The following is a 14,509-nucleotide window of genomic DNA, read 5'->3' as shown; positions in this document are numbered from 1 at the left end:
GCCGAGGCCGTTGCGACGTTTTATGATGACTTTCCAGGACGGTTGTTGGAAACACACACTTGTTGAAGCGCACAAATGAAAAAAGAGAAAGGACTGCAAGTCGTAGGTACTACTACCTGAATCCGACACTGCTTCAGACGCGGTCGCGCTCAGCAGTTCGCATTAACTGCCAAAGGCAGCAGATGCTGTTGTTTTTTGCGCGAAGACATGTTCGGCACGTAGTCTGGGTAATTAGTCGTTTTGATCATGCCGGAGACGTACTACCGGAGACGTATGCCGGTTTACCGGACGCCGGCTGTGCATGCGCAGTGGCTCCCTCTCACCCCAACAATGCCTCTGCGCATGCGCGAGAGGGGTTCGGTAAACCATTATACGTCTCCGGTAGTACGTTTCCGGCATGCTAAAAACGTCTAATACCATCTGAAAACCGCGCCCTTGAGTTTAACTTGCAATCACACGCGCACCGAATAACATGTGTGAACTTCTCATGTTGAGGGTAGGAATGAATTCGAATGACTTGCAGGCATTGCTTCTTGCGCTTGCCGCGTTACCGAAGGGCAATTAAGCGGATCAAGAGAAGTGAATTAAGTGACCAGATTTCTATGCGAAAATGCTATCCACGAGGCCGATCCGTCGTCGAACTTGGCCCCCTCCACGACCACTGCCCATCGCTTACGCCCTTATCTGACAGCAACAAATTTGTGAAAACTAATACCAATTCCTTCCTTCTGCTTTGCGGCTAATCAACCGCGTGAATTATGTTCAAAAACAAGCAAGTGTGGCACGCCGAATGCGGAAGGTGCCGCCTTTGGCGGCATAACGAAAGTCACTGCTGCCGCCAGCGCCGCCGCATCTCCGTGAAGTCACTGCCTGACGGTTGTCTACCCAAAAGGCGGGCGTACCTGTTGCACGGATGTTCTACCCCACTTCTTCTGGTGCACCTCAGGGAAAAATGCGCGCCAGGCAGGAAGCTGAAATCAGAACAACTAGCGTCACGCGTCTCTTGCCGCGAACTACGCCTAACCAAAGTGTAGAAAATAAATAAAAAGCACCCCCAGCTAACCCTAACGAAGGTGCACCGAAGCCCCCTTCACTGTCACTCGTCCGTCTTGCCCGCAGAACCCTGTACTGCGGGCGTGACAAATAGAGCACAATTAATGGACTCCGCATTTGCAGACGCCAACGCAGCGAATACCCGCTCCTCTCAGGGCTTTCAGAGAGGCGTGGTTGAATTAGATATATTTGTGAGGTGCACCCGAATCACGAAAGGTCTGCCTCTCTCCACCGACTTGCGTAAGGGGAAAGCATCTGCTGCGCCATCCTCCGCAGCCCTTGCGTGACGGCTGGCTGTCTGCCCGCCTCAAAGAAGGTTTGCGTAGCCGCGAACCGAGTATACGTTTAAGCGACGTTTATCAATAGCCTGCTGCTCTATACCGTTCAGAATGTTGCGAAAGCAAGCTATGCGGGGAGGGCTAGGAAACTAGAAACGATAGAGCCAAATCTGCAATTCGGGCGGCCACAAATGCAATGCTATCGAAATATTGGCAGCTTAAAGAGGGATGCAGGGATTCAACCGCAAAAATCGTGTTTGGGGAGCGTGACTGTTAAGTATAAAATGCATTCAGCTCAAAGTGATTTCAGTATCACGGGGAAACTGCAGTCGAACCTGAAGACCAGCAACGTTGTTGCAATGCTCAAGTTACAGCAGTCTGAAACGGGTTGGTTTCCAAGAATAGAACTTTTAATGTTGTTACCCGAATGTTCACAACCGGTCTAGTAATGCTTGCCGTCCAAGTGTTGTTCTGTGTGACGTGATTACTTGTGTTCTCGGCTTGGGTATGGTTTGGGTTGTGGAATGTAAGGTCCCAGAGCGATGCAGTCTATGAGGGACGCCGTAGTGAAGGGCTCCGGTAAATTTCGACCAACTTGGGTCCGTCCTTTAACGTGCGCTGACATCGCACAGTACACGGACATTCAGCATTTCGCTATTCAGCATGATATTTACTGAGGTTAGGAAAAGCGCACGAGCGATTGGTACTCCCCCACTTCTAACCTTTTTAGGCTAGCTTCATTAACACCGAAGATATCGGCAGTTAAAAACGATGCTCCTCCTCTCCCCCCTCTACTCGTACACCAACGCACCAGAAAATAAATAAGGAAAGAAAGCAGCACCCCTCCGCGTCCATCCCGCCGTGCCACCTGGGCACGCCCCATGAGAAGGCTCGCCCAGATTGTCCACTGACGTCACAGGAGTAGGGGCGGTTATGCGGTCAGGCGACGCCGCAATCGCTTGAAAGTTACCCTTACAAAAATTTCTTTAGACAGTCTATAGACTGCCATGTGGCGTTCTGCTTCTCTTCAGCGCGACCTTCCAGAGGAGCAGTGCTCAGTACTTAACATGTTTCTTTTCAGTCTCTTTTTATTTTCGCTCACTGAACATATGTGGTGCTTTACCGTGTTTAATATATTTAATTACGCCTTGTGTGGTATGCGTGGTTCCGCTGCATGTCGAGCTCTGCGGCTCAAGGCCTATCAGACTTTGGCAGGACGGATGTTTGCACACTTTGCTGATATTTGGCGCAAGAAATTATTTTTGTTATTATTATTATTATTTAAGAGCTCCGGACGAACTGGTACTTATTGCTGGTAATGGCGAACCACATGCACCCTGCCATGCACCACACTCACTGCACCACCTGCCAGGCCCCAGTGGCCGATCTCTACCAATACCTTTGTGCCTGTCGGCAACCGCAGTCTGTAGGTCCTATCTTAAACCCACCCCACTCATCCTGGGTGGACTGCTGGCCACCGTCTTGATGAACCAGCGAAGACTGGTCACTCGGGCGAGGCGTGAAGCGGAGGCCAGAGAGCTCCTGAACTTTCGGAGCCGTCCCGGTCTGCAAGAAATACCCTTTTTTTCATTAAATAAAGCGCCGATTGTGATTGCGCGAAAGCAAAGGTGAAGGCGCGCACTCAAAGGGGAAGGGCTTAAATCCTTCTCTTCATCGGTGGCTGCTCTTCAAGTCTGGTACGATCATCCTGAGCGTCTACGCGCTACGCAGTACAAGTGCTGCACCGGCTTGTGGTACTTGATGATCCGAACGCAAACAGCTAGGCGCCTCCAAAATCTGTAACGCAGCTCGCGTTTTACTCGGAAGCACAGAAGCGCTCGACTGATCGGCAACGGCTCCATCATGGAGACGCTTGAGAACGTGAAAATACAGCCCAAAGGCATTAGGGGGCGAATGAGCGCCGCGGCAAAATCCCCGAGATGTACCAGTGAGCGTTACGCTGCTCCTTCAAAACATTTCATGCTCACATACACTTTCAGCCAAGTTATGGCTGCAAATTTTGCCTTCCTTTTTCATCGTAGACCAACCGTATCTAGTAAAAAACTGAGTTCGGAAGCGAATTTCGCATTACAACACAGGTTTTGAGTACTTTACCTTATACCTCAACCGCAAATCCACGGAGTCGCTAGGAATGGAGTCGATCAAGCATGCTTGGTAATAATACGCGCTTATGTCAGGATTGCTCTGAAACTGATAATGGATAGATGAATTTCGGCGCGCCAAAGGAAACAGAGCGGCTAAAAGCCAAGGAAAGGTGTTGGTGTTCGGACTGATTTCGACCACCATGGTATCCTTTCACTTGCACCGAAATCTCCTATCACAGTTTTTAATGAATTTTGCCTCAACCCAAACACGGTTGAGACGGCCGGAGTCAAGCCCATGACATGGTGCTCAGCACCCGAACATTGTATGTACTGAACCACCATTTTAGACTTGGTGTAACTACGCGTGGAGGCACCGCACTATGGTGAGACTTCAACCAGAATTCGAGTGCAGGCACGGGAGTTATCGCTACGACCATTTATTAAAGACTCACTTGCTTAGGCAGTGCCGGCAGGCTGAGCACTGCGTCCGGGTTGCCTTGTCGCATGAAACTCACTTGGAATAGATATATGGAGCACCGTTGCAATACAGATGGTGTCATTAGTACCGCCATTGACGAAAGCTTGAGCGGAAAAGGTTTAAAAAGATTTTTTAAAGACTGCTCTGCGTTTTGTTTTGTTCAAAAGTGCGCTGCGAAATTTGGTATCAAGCCGCATATCTTACAACCATTACATGAAAGGAATAAATACTAAGCAATGGCATAATAGGTCCCTACACTGCCACTGCAGTCCTTTTAACATGAAAGTGATTAAAGCATCACGCAGCGAAGAAGCAAACAAGCCAATGAAGAAAACTAAATCTGCGGTTTGGGCATCCAGCGGTAACAAGATTAAATATTACAGTGGGAGAGCGCTAATACTTCCGCTGTCATATATTCCGGGCCACTAGATAGTAAAAGAATAAAATTGGAGGGGACATTTAAGCTCCGTCTTAAGGATATGACCCGATAGCGTTAATGAGTTCATGCCCGTATATATGCGGTATTTGTCATTCTCGACTTTACAGTCATAGATCATTTTTAGTCCTCATACCACTCCTTGGGCAATGGTGCAGCGGTTAAGTGATACACCACTGCCCTGCGATGGCAGGTGGTGCCACTGGTGGGTATTGTGTGACCCAAGTTGCTCTTCCCGAGCGACCTCTCGCGATCAAACAATTAATTCAACTGCCATCTGCCAAGGTGGTTAGTTTTCTCACAGTCCGGTGGGTAGGTTGTGATGACCCCGCAAGGTCACGTGACCTATGTTTGCCCACCTAGGCTGCTTCTCTGGGGGTGGCTTCTTGGGCCACCATATTTATCTCTCTCAACACCGACGTCGGATTTTCTGCGTAACGGGCCCTTTAATACTATAGCGTTAAAAGGCCTAACACAATAAAGAGCTTCGAGAAGGAAAAGCATTAAAACGCCTTCCACCGTGAAACAAAAGAAACAGCTAACACTACATAAGTGACCTCTAACGTTCGCGGCTATGAAACAACACGTTGCGGCGCTTCAAGACGGATGCGATTCACTTAGCACTTGCCTAAAAGGTCTTCTATCACTGAGCCATCACACGAGGCAGAGTCACTTGAAAAGCCCCGCACAACCACGGAATCAACAAGCGAGGCAAAGAAACACGAGGAGCGCAGGCCACGCGCACACATCTCTGCGAGCGCGAACGCAAGGAAAACAAAAACACGGCCACGGAAGAGCAGCAGCCCGCGAGTGGTGCAAGATGGCGGTATCCGCGGCAATTATGAGACAAATTGCAGAGGCAGCCACAGCCGAGCTAATTTGGTTACCGCATCCGCGCGCGTGCGAGGCGGCGGGTTCGGCTGGGGCCGGTCTAGCTTCGGGAGCGAAGGGAGGAGGTAGACCGCTGCAGAAGGCGATGCTCCGCTCCCCGGGCGTCTATGCGAATGTGCGCTCTGCGCAGGCGGCGGCTGTTGGGCCGTCTCCTCCCCCGTCGCTGCTCTAACCGCGGCACCTACGCGAATAATAAAAACAAGACAAGCGCTTGCCGCAAATAACTCTCTACGTGCAATAGTTTCTTTGTGGCTATGCTTTTGACCTCTTCTCTTTTTTTTTACTTTCTTTACGTTAGGAGTCGGGACGCATGATAGACACGCTGTTGCGTAGCATTTGTGTATCTGGTGGCAGAAAGAGCTCGCGGCAGGCGTTGATTTTTCAGCCTGACAACGTTCTGGAGGAGTCTCCTGCAGAAGCAGCTTTTATAATAAGAACTAGCCTCCCTTATGAGTGCATGAATTTGATTTCGAAGCATCAATACCACTTGTAATATGTCGCCGATTTAGTGGTACTCTAAACTGAAGTAATGGAAACCGAAAGGTGAAGCGGAGAGCAAAGGAAGGTGACCGGGTCAGCTTAATTGGGCACGTTTTGCGAAACCAAGGCCTCCCCTTTCATCGTCCAAGACGGGACGCGTGCACGTCAACTCAGCATGCGTCTTCAAAGGGTTAAAGTACAATATAGCGTCGTGTAACGTAACGCCACCTGGCAACTTTTTTTTTCGTGTCGGTAATGAGCGAGTTCGACTGTAAACTATTTAGGCTCACTCAATGATTTCCACAATTTGTCTGCAAAAAGCTTTTCATTGAATACCGTCAAGGGACTGCGTACACCCGGAAACGCAATTCAATTATGTACCGAGTTTGTCGAACACATAGCAGGACACTCGTTCATCTTGTCATGCGACTGCCGTGTCGGGCATGACGCTGCTGCGACTGGCTGGATTTTCCGCACATGCTGTGGCACAAGTGGGAATGTGGGCCAGCCGAGAGAGAGAGAGAGGGAGAGAGAGAGAAATAACATTTATTAGCACCCGTCAAAAGGATGATGGGTATCCGAGGCGCCGCTCGGTCCCAGCCATGTCCTCCCCCTCAGCCGTCGACCGGGATCTCTTGGATCTCAGCAGCGGCAAGGGCGAGACGAATGACTTCACGTTGTTTAGTTTCGTCCTCGTTGTGAAGCAGTGCCTCCCAGGATTCATCCGTTCTATCAAGTTGTCAAAAGTTCGGACATGTCCATACCATATGGATCATGTCCGCTATGCCGTCGCAACGTTTGCACCTGAGGCTGAAAATCTCAGGGTGCCACTTGCTATAAAGCTGAGGGTTAGGGAATACTCCGGTTTGGAGCTTGCGCCACACAACCTCTTCGTTTTTGGTTAGCTGCTTACTTGCTTTTGGAAGTACCGCTCGGCCTAACTTTTAATGGTTTAGGATCTCCTGATACGTGTTAAGGTCGTCATCGAACTGTAGGAGCTCCTCATCGCGCGAGGGGGAAGGGGTTGTGCACAAGACGCCACTGGGATCCCGGAAAGTAGCTAAGGAAATGTTTGGAATGCTCGTAATAAGGGGAGAGCTATACGCAGTGGGAGCAACGTGGCGTTTCTCGTGCAAGCAGATCCTGCGGAGAGGGAGCAGAACAGATGGAGAAAAAAGTGTGTGGGGTGTGCGGGGAGGGGGGGGGGGGGGATAACCGTCAAGAGAGCCTGCAGTGTGCTGAAGGGGGGGGGGGGACCTTAAGCCGAGCCCGGTCAAGCGCGCACGGATCATTAATGCAGCGACCAGATGGTTCGATGCGCGGCCAGCGGCAAACGCCGCGTCGCGGTCCGTGCGACCGCACACCGCCACCGCCGCCGATGTTCATTATTCCGAGAGATTAATTTCTCGAGTGAGCCGCCCGGCCTCGTGGGATTCGGAGGGGGCGGCCCCTTCCTCCGCCCAAAAAACAAAGGCGCGATCAGTCATCGCCCCTGGGCCGGCCGCTTCTCTCGGCGCCAGATACGCGACGAAGCAGGATGGGGCCCGCGGGGCGACGCTATCGGGGCCCGCGATCGGGAGACGCGCGACCGGCCCAATCAGGCTGATGCTCTCCACTCGGCGTCTGCTGCGTGGCCGCCGGACAGTGTCACGCAGATACACGGCGGCCATCCTTTAGCCCCGTCTCCCGACTACAGTGCCACGGTGTCGCTTTGTGGCAGACACCCCGCTGCTGTTTGTGGTGCGCTAGTGCCCCGGCGCTTTTTCTTTTTCTCGCGAGGGCGGCTGCTGTGTGCCGGTAAATGTCCGACGGTGTGCGCAGGGCAATCATTCACGCGCGGAAGGAAATGGACAAACGCTCAAAATGTTTCCTTCGGGTGCTGGTGCTATCTGGGGGATTTTTAACGCGAGTTAAATTGCGAATGCGCTCCATTCCGTGTGCCGTGTCCAGATCGTTCCGCGTTTTTCTGCGTCATCCCTTTTACCACTGCGTTAAGCGAGGCTCACGTCGCACGTGAGGAGGCCTCGGAACATAAAAGAGTACATTTTGTTGCTTCAAACGCAGGCGTCCCCTGTCCTGCTTGTTCGGCACTCCATGGTGGGAAATATACGGTTGCAGAAACAACGCATGCTCCGGACGGATGCGTCTGTCCATGGTGCGCCAGGATTTCCTGGCGGGGTCCTCTGCGGGGCACCCACAGCTGCAGCAGACAGTACCTCCTAGTATGCGTTCATGTCGTGTCGCTACTCTTGCTCATGAGCACGTCTATGAATACAACAGCCTTGGCAAGCGTCGCTCGAGAGCCTCAGGCGGGCCTGAGTCGCCTTCCTCTTAGCATTGCATTCTTGGCTTCCAGACGAAGCAAGCAACGAGGTGGCGGCGGTGATCTCCCGAGGGTCTGGAAGAGGACACTTTGATTCATGGTTCACTAGTGTGCATAGAATTGGCGAAGCGACCGCGATGTTGTGACCGCGCATCTTGTGACACGAGCAGCATAAAACGCCATGCGAACGGGTTCTCTTACCTCTCTTATAGCCACGCAGTTTATACGGCCAGACATATAACTGCCGAATGAAGGTGGCGCCTCTTCGTCTGGTGCCACCGCTATATCGGGATCAATTTACTAACACTACGAAGCAGATGAAGTCTCCGGGATTCAAGTCCCCTGGTTTTCAGAATCATTCACTTTCCTCGCGTCTGTGTTTTTTTTTTTATTTCGTTGCGCAAAAAGCCTACAAACAAGAAAGGCCACTGCTGACTCCGGGAAGAATTCAGGTGCAACCAGCTTTAGGAATCGTATTCAATGCAGCTCAAATACGTGCAAACATCACCAAGATCAAACGACGAAAACGAGGCGAGCTCTGCGCTTAGAAAAGTCGATGCCAAATGTCAGTTTTATCGAAGAAAAGAAACTGAAGATCTTCGAAAATAGAAGAACTCTAGATGCTTTTGTAGATGACAGTGAATTCCCGGGGCTGCAGGATGTAGCGCCGCATAAGTTCTACGAACTTTAAAGTGTCGCTTTAGGCAGAAAACTGCGATTTTTTTTCATGCAATATTTTTTCGCAGTTCCTCTTAATTTCTTCCTTCACCATTTTCTTTCAGCAGTTGTTGACTTCGGCGTCAAGACTAAACTTCAGCCGCAATAGCAATATCGGCGTTCTTTTTTTTTTCTTCGCACACATAGTTCAGCCGCTGCTTACCCTCTGTTCGGCAAAAGAAACAGGCGCCTCGCCACCAAAGTGCACAGAAATCACGGGGCAACAACGCGGCAAGAAAGCGCGACTCGAGTCAGTCATTGCCAGGCACGCCTCCTCCTCTCCCGCGCATTCCCACCTCGGAACAGTAAACCCCTGCCGCTGTAGGCTCCGTCGACCCCGTTTGCTCCCCTCTCGTGCCTCGCCCTCACTAACAGCGCTTTCCGCAACAGCGTCCGCGCGCGCACGGCCTCTGTACGGCTCGGGAAAATTCCCGCATTGCCGGGAGCGCTGCATTCGGCCGATGCGTGTATCGCTGGTTGCCAAGTGCGCCGGAACGATGCACACTATTTACTATGCGATCGTTTAATATCGGCATAGCCCGCGTTCCGCACAACGGCGCCCCGCTCGCTCGACGTAGTTTACTGCGCTGGCGGAGCGAGATGAATCCCATAACTTTGCAACGCGTAATGTTCCCTCGCAGGGATTGTCCGCGTTCCTATACAGACGACGCACCGACGGCCGTGTCGCCGCGCAACGACGTTCCAAGCGACGGAGAAAGGAGCCGAGGACCGGGTTTTAGCGCTGGCGGTAGTCGATCGGGCTCGTTGGTCAGTTTTTCGTGGGTCGCAGTCTTTAATGACACCTCGAGTGCCAGCGATTTTAATGCGCTCCCTGTTCTAGTGTGCCTGTCCGGCGGTGAGGTAGTATAAAAAAATTATCTTTCTTTAGTTGTGCTTGCTAGGATGTCTAATTTGAACCGCAGTACTTGCGAGGAAACAGCCCAGGAGGTAGCACGTCGGACTCCACGAGAAGCTTGCGCGATCCGGTGAAGCGCCCAGTGGATAGAACGCCTTTTGGGGTATGTCCGGCTCCACAAAACACATTTGTCGTAATGTTTTACAAATGTTGCTCCTATGTGACATAGCATATTTTGTCACACTCTTCTTCAATGCACTCGCCAACTGTTAACAAACATTGGCAAAGTGGAGCTCTGGGCCAGTTGATGATTCATGCTTTGCAGGTAGGCTTAGCGCGAGACAAACGAGCACAAGAGAGGAACACAGCACGAGCGCTAAATTGCAACTGAAAGAAACGGAAGCACAATTACGAGCTCGAGGAACCGAATGCGCATGCCCAGCTATTCACTGATTAAGACGAGGGCGCAGGATATGTCGTAATTTCATGGGTTTTGCTGCTTGATGGCGGCAGAGGCGCTTCCGGTTTCTTTCCGCGCCGTTTCACCTCGTCGTTTAGCCCCACATTATCTTGGTTCTGATTGCCTATATCCTGCCCCTCGTCTTAATCAGTGGTTAGCTGGGCATGCGCATTCAGTTCCTCGAGCTCGTAATTCTGCTTCCGTTTCTTTAAGTTTCAAGTTAGCGCTCGTCCTGTGTCCCTAGCTTTTTTGTCCTCGTTTTTCTTGCGCTAAGCCTACCTGCTAATCATGTTAACAAACAGCCACCTCCATGAGTATTCTGTGAAACGTGAAAAATATTTCTGGAAGGTTTGTTTGCATGCGTTTCTATGGGCCGCGCTTCTGTTCCGTGCCCGCAGCCGGGAGTCACTCCCATGCGTAGGTGTTTTATATAAACATTGTCTTCTAAGTGACGCTGCATACTTTCACAGCATTTTCTGCGATGAATTCGGTTGTTCTGCACGAAGGGACGACATCATATAGGTGCAAAGCGAATTCAGAAAACTGCTTTGAAAACTTTTGCTTCCTGGTATTCATATGGGCGCTAAGCCTACTTTTTACCCCCAGTCGGAACTGCCTGCCGAAAACCCTCGGTTTGTAAAGACGGTGTTGGCCTGTATGTATTTCCGAGTTTTTTTTTTTTAAATATGTTAGAGCACCGTCTTTCGATGCCGAATTTATGCCGACGAATCAACTTCGTAAACACAGTTCTATTACGACAGTGTAGTGCAACCAAAAGTGATTCGTCATGTGGCGCCCCCATGCAGTGCGGCCGAATTCGGCACGAGCAGGCAGCAGGAGGGGGGGGGGGGGACGCTAAAACCACTCGAGCTGTTCGCGCCCTGTCAACACTGCTTCCTCCGCCGAGCGCGTGGAACGCAAAAGCGCCTTTGGGTTTTTGCAGCAGCCAGAGTTGCTTCGCGTTTTTTGTATTCATCGTGTTTGTCACTGCTCCGCGGCATTATAGCGTCAGGCCTCGACTGCCACTCAAACTCACCAATGACGCAAGCTAAGTTGCTCGGTCGTTCCGTATTTACGGAGAAGCTGGTAGTGGTGCCACGCAGTCTTGTTTCTTTCGACCACGTGGTGATAATTAACGTGCACCGACAGCGAATAAACGTTTTTGCATTTGGCCGCCTTCGAAACGCGATTGCCGCTGCCAAAATTCGATAGCATTATTTTTCTGTTCCTTTGGGCGCACATTATTGTGCACTACACTTGCAGCGCCATCCGCTGAGTGCCGAGTGATAGCCATTGCTATTAGTCTTTACTACTGCGATGAAAAGAGCCGCAGTTCTTTTTCGGCTCTACTCCAACAAGATATAAATATGTAGCGATTGCAGCGACAGATTTTAGGGAATTTAGAATGACGGTTTGGTAAAAAAAAGGAAACTAATTTACAAAAAAACACAATAACCAATTGGAGCAAGAGTTTTTGTGCCAGATGTTCGACCACAAGAGCCTAGGGAACATCACAGCATGTCGATAGTCGTGTTGCATCTTTTTATCATTTATACACAGAGATTGGAAATACGCACGCCTATAGCAGTCGGCAATCAGGTGGGTAAGTTGTGGAGTAAAAAATTCTGTAAGTCATAAGTATCCGACATTATTACCCTTACATTTGGGCGCATATATTGGTGATTCATTATAGTATGCAGGGAAGAAAACGCAAACGCTGCATACCGCCTCCAGTCGAAAAGGGTCTACACCTTCCGCATGCAGCATCTTTTAGGCGCTGTATGTGTGCGCTCAGAAATGCGCTGCAGACTCTGTTAAAAGGAATATAGCCGACCTTTCTCTTTGCCGTAACTTTCGAAGTGGCTGAATTACATTTTGAATCTGCAAAATTTGAGGGCCTTGTAGCTGTTGCGTAAAATCTAGGAATCTTAGATGACGAAATTCTCGCGCTGTTTTTCCGGCGCACTATTATTTATTATTTATACACACTGCAATCCAACATTTTGGGGATTCTAGCAGGGCGGAAGATCAAACTGCGAAACACAATACAATAGCAAAGCACAAATAAACAGTGCCAGATTCGAGCAAGATATGTAAAAGAAAACATTAATATTAAAGAACATTACCGAAGGTGGGAAGCAAACGATGTTAGTGATGGCCTCGTAACTTCTATGTTACTAATGTTATTCCAGTCAGTTGCTGTTATTGGGAAAAAAGAATAAATATAACAGTTATTGTGCGGTTGAAATGGGGTTATTGTGAAATAATTCCTTTGCCTAGTAGCATATCCAGTTGAGAAGGAGATTATATCGGAAAGGTCGGTTTTATAGTGCCCTTTAATTTATTGGAATAAGAACTTAAAGTGGCTGACACGATTCCTTTCGCTTAATGGTGGCAGGCTAGCTCTCGTCAATAAACCAATGACTGATGTTCGCTTAAAGTTGTTATAGACAAATCTTACCCCCTTTCTTTGCACTTTTTTCTAACTTATTGATGTTTGTTTTTGTGTAGGGGTCCCAAATAATAGATGCATAATCGAGAATGGGAAGAACAATTAATTTATAGGTAAGAAGACGAACTGAAGGGTTAGACAGCTTTAGAGCGCGCCTCAGAGAAAGAGCTTGAAGTTTGCAGAGTTAGTTGCACAGACTACTGCGCGAAACGCCGAAAAGAGTTTCTTGTCGTCTGTCTGGAAAATAAGCGAGTAGTGCAGAAAATTTTCATTTCTTTTTGAGAAAATCAGGCAGCGGAAGACCGTACGTCTTCTATAAAAATAAGAAAAATGACGGAAAGGAAACTTAGTGACATAAGGTGCTGAAAAATTAATGCACTCATTCATTCTCGGAACGGCTTTGTGGTCCTTACCTAAAATTATGACGTCACGTAAAGGTACCGGATGCCAAAAAAATAATGAATCGGAATAAAAAGACTACGATGCACTGGACATGCGCAACTTTTATTAGGAGTCTTTTTGAAACGTTCGGACCACCGGACAGGTGTCTTGCAAGAATTCTGTAAAGAGGCAGCAGCTATATAATTGCCTAAGGACGAGTACTGATAAGGTATTAGGAATTTTTTTCTTTGGATTATTAAGAGATGATCAGACGTGGAAGCTTTTTGCTGACACTGTCTCTAATTAACCTGCAGTTGTGAGCTTGTTTCTGTGGGCATCTTCTGGCCGGTGCACTACCATCATGTACGCGCGAATACGTGATTTAGCAGTCTTCCCGATTGCTTCCGTGGAGTTGGGGACTTTAGGGACGCCGGCAACTCTCGGTGCGTCGCCGTCTCGGTTCCCACGATACGAGATCACAACGCCCAGCGCGCAGCAGAGCAACGCGTGCGGGCGCGGTAGGTCCCTTCCAAGCGTATGCGCTGCAGTGCACACGCATCCGTACGCTGCCGCGCGGGACCGCGGAAAACCGTGCGGTGTTTCCACGCGCGCGCTACCAACCAGCAGGCCGGGCTGACAGTCACAAGGTGCACTTTGCGATCGAGGAGGCGTCGTAAGGTGCAGCTTGTCACCGCGCGCGGAGGCAACGCGCGTGCTGTAACTGCAAGACTAAGGTGCAGGACAGGCTACGCATGCGCAAACTTACGTTGTGACAAGGTGACACCGCGAACCGTGGCTGGCGCGAAGAAGAGCGCCGCTTGCACAAGCAGCCACGGGGACCACATGGCGTTGGTAACAGTGGCGAGAGCTGTCCCGGCAGCTGAAAGTCGGCTCTGCGGTCTCTGTCACGTCCTCCGCGTATTCCGAGTATTGCCAATCACAAGCACGAGAAGGGCTCTTCCCAGTCCACGCGCTCCTCGAGCGACGGACTCCGCACGGCTCTCTTTCGCCGGCGCGCTCGGAGCGCGGTGAGGCGTCGGAGCGCACGGGCAGCGGCACCTCCGGCGAAGGCCGACTTCACTGGCCGGCGGCGGAGGCGACTCTGACGGGGCCCCGGTCGAAGCACCGGGCCCGAACCCGGTGGCCGCCATCTTGAGGGCGGCCGCGGGGGCGCGCGCGGCGCTCGACGTCACAACTGTCGCCTCGCCGCCCCCCTCTGGCGCACACCTTTCCTCCACCCCCGCACTGCCTCTGGTGCGCTACCGTCCTGCGTGTGCACCTCGCTCTTTTTCGCGCGCTGTGTCCAGCGTTCGCCCGAGTTCTTTCTCTCAGTCCGCAAAGAACTCTCGCTGTTGTCGTCCAAACATTTCAACTTCACTTCGCGTCCGCGCTGCCGCTCGAAAGAGGGCGGCGAACGATGAAAACAAGAAACGACACACCGCCGGTGTCGGATAGTTGGGTGGATGGATCGATTTAATAAAGGTGAAAATGGAGCAGGTTGGCATCGTTTGTCGGCGGCCCGTCGACAACAATTAATCGTTTTGCTACAGGAGTGTCGCTGCCTGAGAAGCTGAGGCGACCGGACGAGGCAATGTATCA

General features: G+C 50.7%; 1 protein-coding gene across 1 annotated transcript in view; it reads right to left on the bottom strand.

The window, feature by feature from the left end:
- LOC144132890 (cell adhesion molecule Dscam1-like) overlaps window positions 1-13,979 on the bottom strand; it is a 529,721-nt gene extending 515,742 nt beyond the window's left edge. The window contains exon 1 of the mRNA XM_077665608.1: window positions 13,677-13,979. Coding sequence (XP_077521734.1) covers window positions 13,677-13,755 — 79 coding nt within the window. The 5' untranslated portion in view covers window positions 13,756-13,979. The remainder of the gene's footprint in view (window positions 1-13,676) is intronic.
- Window positions 13,980-14,509: the final 530 nt, after the last annotated feature.

This window comes from Amblyomma americanum, chromosome 1 (genome assembly GCF_052857255.1).
Source record: "Amblyomma americanum isolate KBUSLIRL-KWMA chromosome 1, ASM5285725v1, whole genome shotgun sequence".
Classification (NCBI taxonomy): Eukaryota; Metazoa; Arthropoda; class Arachnida; order Ixodida; family Ixodidae; genus Amblyomma; species Amblyomma americanum.
The sequence above is the reverse complement of the archived record's forward strand: the minus strand, read 5'-3'. Positions and strand labels throughout refer to the sequence as shown.